This window comes from Plectropomus leopardus, unplaced genomic scaffold, assembly GCF_008729295.1.
Source record: "Plectropomus leopardus isolate mb unplaced genomic scaffold, YSFRI_Pleo_2.0 unplaced_scaffold22473, whole genome shotgun sequence".
Classification (NCBI taxonomy): Eukaryota; Metazoa; Chordata; class Actinopteri; order Perciformes; family Serranidae; genus Plectropomus; species Plectropomus leopardus.
The window spans coordinates 1-2957 of NW_024624352.1; the positions used below are offsets into that span (position 1 = coordinate 1).

Below are 2957 nucleotides of genomic sequence, written 5' to 3' on the forward strand. Positions count from 1 at the left end.
CGAGGACGCTGCGGCGAGGACACGGCCTTCATCCACGGGACGCCTGCGTTATCCGCTCAGCCACTCGATGCTCCGCTTCGCTCGACTTTAACTGAGATAGAAAGTACAAATGAAACGTCTTCATCGTCTTCTCTGCAAACTAAGCTCCTCCTCTTTTAGGCCGGCCATCCTGTGTCGTTTTTATAAATCTTTTATTGAGGGTTTTTAGGTTTTTATGTGCTGGTTTCAGAGCCTGACAGTTAACGACAGCCTGAACAGTGTTGTAAAAATCTGCTCTAAAATCATCGGCGCTCAGCATGTCGCCTCACTTCCTACTGTAATCAGCAAATCTCATGGAAGGCACCAGGTATCCAGGATTCCCACTGATCCTTGCAGGTGAATTTTCTCTTTGCCATCAGGTCGTCGTGATTACCTACGATCCCTTCGCTGGTCAGACTTGTAAATTCCCCGTGAGTGCTTTACACCTGAACACTGTTTTCTTCTCTCGCCTTTTGTGGATTGTGAAAGCTGCCGTGTGTGTTTCCTGTGTGGGTTTGTTTTGTAGTTTGTCAGCTTGCTGCTCTAAATGAATTGAACCTAGTGGGATTAATAAAGTTGTTTGAATTTGAATTGAACTGAATTCACACCAAACGTTTTTATGTTTTATGTTTTCTATTCTTAGTTTTATAAATTGCACCTTGAAGGTTTCGTCCTTTTTTATGAAAAAAGAAATGTAAACATAGGTGACCTTTAACCTCCTGTCGACAGGTGTCAGTCAGCGTCTCTCCCGCTGTGACCTGAGGTGCACATCCGTAACTCATCCCGACTTTTACTTCAACATGCAGCGCCGTGAGTGTTCACGGTGCAGGCGGGTCAGGGACACGAGAAACAACAGCGGCGCTGAGTTTGTGATTATTTCGTTCTTTATGTGTTCGTTTGTCATTTTCAACACAGAACAGGAGCAAAGGCCGTTAACGGGGGCAGGATATTAGTATCGTCTTGTTTTTTGTTTTTTTCAGCATGAGCAGCGGCTCCTCCAGTGAGAGGCGCTCTAGGCGACGGCCTTTATCACCTATGCCAAGGACCCGCCCTCACAGCAGGTGTCAGACTGTCTCTGATTGGTCAGACACAACTGCAGGACAACACGTCTCTGTGTGAGCTGGTGATGACTCGAACTCTGTGATTGGTTAGTCTCTGTAGGTCAGAGATCAGCTGCAGCAGACGGGGACTCGGCTCGTAGATGACCCAGCTCGGGTCACTCGGGTCTGGTCTGTAGTACGAGTCCAGGATCTCCAGAGTGTCGAGTCGCTGAAGATGCTGCAGACTCAAGAAGTCTCCGTCCAACAGGTGTTGGTGTCTGCAACGAGACGGGGGTCACTATGGAGACCAGGGGGTCACTATGGAGACCAGCGGGTCACTATGGAGACCAGCAGAGTGTCCTCATATGTGGGAGGAGCCTAAACAGGTTGACTCACCTGATGCGGAGCGTCCTGAGGTTGGGGAACAAATGTGGGAGGAGCCTGATGAGGTGGGTGGAGGAGCTCCAGGGCTCCAGGTGCAGGTGCTCCAGGTGCGGAGCTCTCTGGGAGACCACCTGCAGGTCTTCAGGCTGGAGGTCCACACAGAGAGTCAGACTGAGCAGAGAGGATGGCAGGAAGTCAACATACACCGCCAGAGGATGGCCTCCTATTGGACAGACATCACTGTGGTTTGATCATGTCCCTTCAGCTTATGAGACAGACAGAGGACATCCTGTCCTCTACAGAACATCCCTTTAAGAACACAATGTGAGAACGTCAACAAAACAAAACCAAAAACATCAAAACAGAAACTAAAAAAACAATAATAACAAAACAACAGAAACAAAAACAAAACAACAAAACCAAAACAAAAAACAATAGAAACAAAAACAAACAAACACATTGACTGCAGAGTCTGACAACAGAGAGAACCAAAGCAGAACCACAGTAGAAAAAATAAAACACAACCACAGTAGAACAGAACCACAGTAGAACAGAACCACAGTAGAATAGAATAGAACCACAGTAGAACAGAACCAAAGTAGAATAAAACAGAACCACAGTAGAATAAAACAGAACCACAGTAGAATAGAAGAGAACCGCAGCAGGTGTCTGGACTCACCGTGCACGCTGAGGCTGCGGAGCTGTGGCAGTGACATCAGCCATGTTTGCAGGTGACAGGTGGGTCCAGGTACAGAGTACAGGTGGAAGACTGACAGGCTGCGGAGGCAGGACAAAGGCTGCAGAACTTCCTGTGTCACCACGGCATCGTAGTTCAACAGCTGGAGGTCAGACAGATGCAGAGCGTCGCCACCTGCTGCAAGACGTACACAACACACCTGTTTTCATACCTGTTATTACACCTGTTATCGAACATTTTCTCACACCAGTTATCACACCTGTTACTACACGTTATCCTACCTGTTATTACACCTTACACCTGTTATCGGACATTTTATCACACCTGTTAACCAATCTGCATTGATTTCAGAAAGATGCAATCTCTGAGTTTGACTACAACATGCCAAGAACTGAGGACTTGCCGGTAAAGTTCAGGGTTGCCAAGTACATCACCACCCCTGAACTGTACGAGCGTTACTGGCAGGTGCTGCTGGAGGAGTCAAGTTGACTGTTCTCGGCGTTCGGAACCCCGGCCGGACTCTTCCGGTTCACTGTGGTGCCATTTGGTCTGCATGGAGCACCGAGCACCTTCCAGAGACTGATGGACAAAGTACTCCAGGGTTGTGACAACTGCAGCGCCGCCTACCTTGATCATGGCGTGATCTTCAGCAACATCTGGGAGGAGCATGTTCAACAACTGTCACTGGTCCTGGGGAAGATCCGTAAGACTGGGCTGACACTCAACCCCTCAAAGTGTGAGTGGGCACAACAGTAGACACGGTACCTTGATTACCAGCGGGGATGGGGACAGGTGCCACTGCAAGTGGATAAGGTGTA

The 2957-nt window shown here is 48.5% G+C and overlaps 1 protein-coding gene across 1 annotated transcript; it reads right to left on the reverse strand.

Moving 5' to 3' along the window:
- Nucleotides 1–884: 884 nt before the first annotated feature.
- On the reverse strand, nt 885–2453 carry LOC121965947. Its single transcript, XM_042516054.1, has 4 exons — nt 2438–2453; nt 2122–2313; nt 1455–1665; nt 885–1336 (listed from the first exon to the last, which is right to left on the reverse strand). Exons 1-4 carry the CDS (start codon nt 2451–2453, stop codon nt 1102–1104), a joined length of 654 nt encoding a protein of 217 aa, XP_042371988.1. The 3' UTR covers nt 885–1101.
- Between the last annotated feature and the right edge of the window lie 504 nt (nt 2454–2957).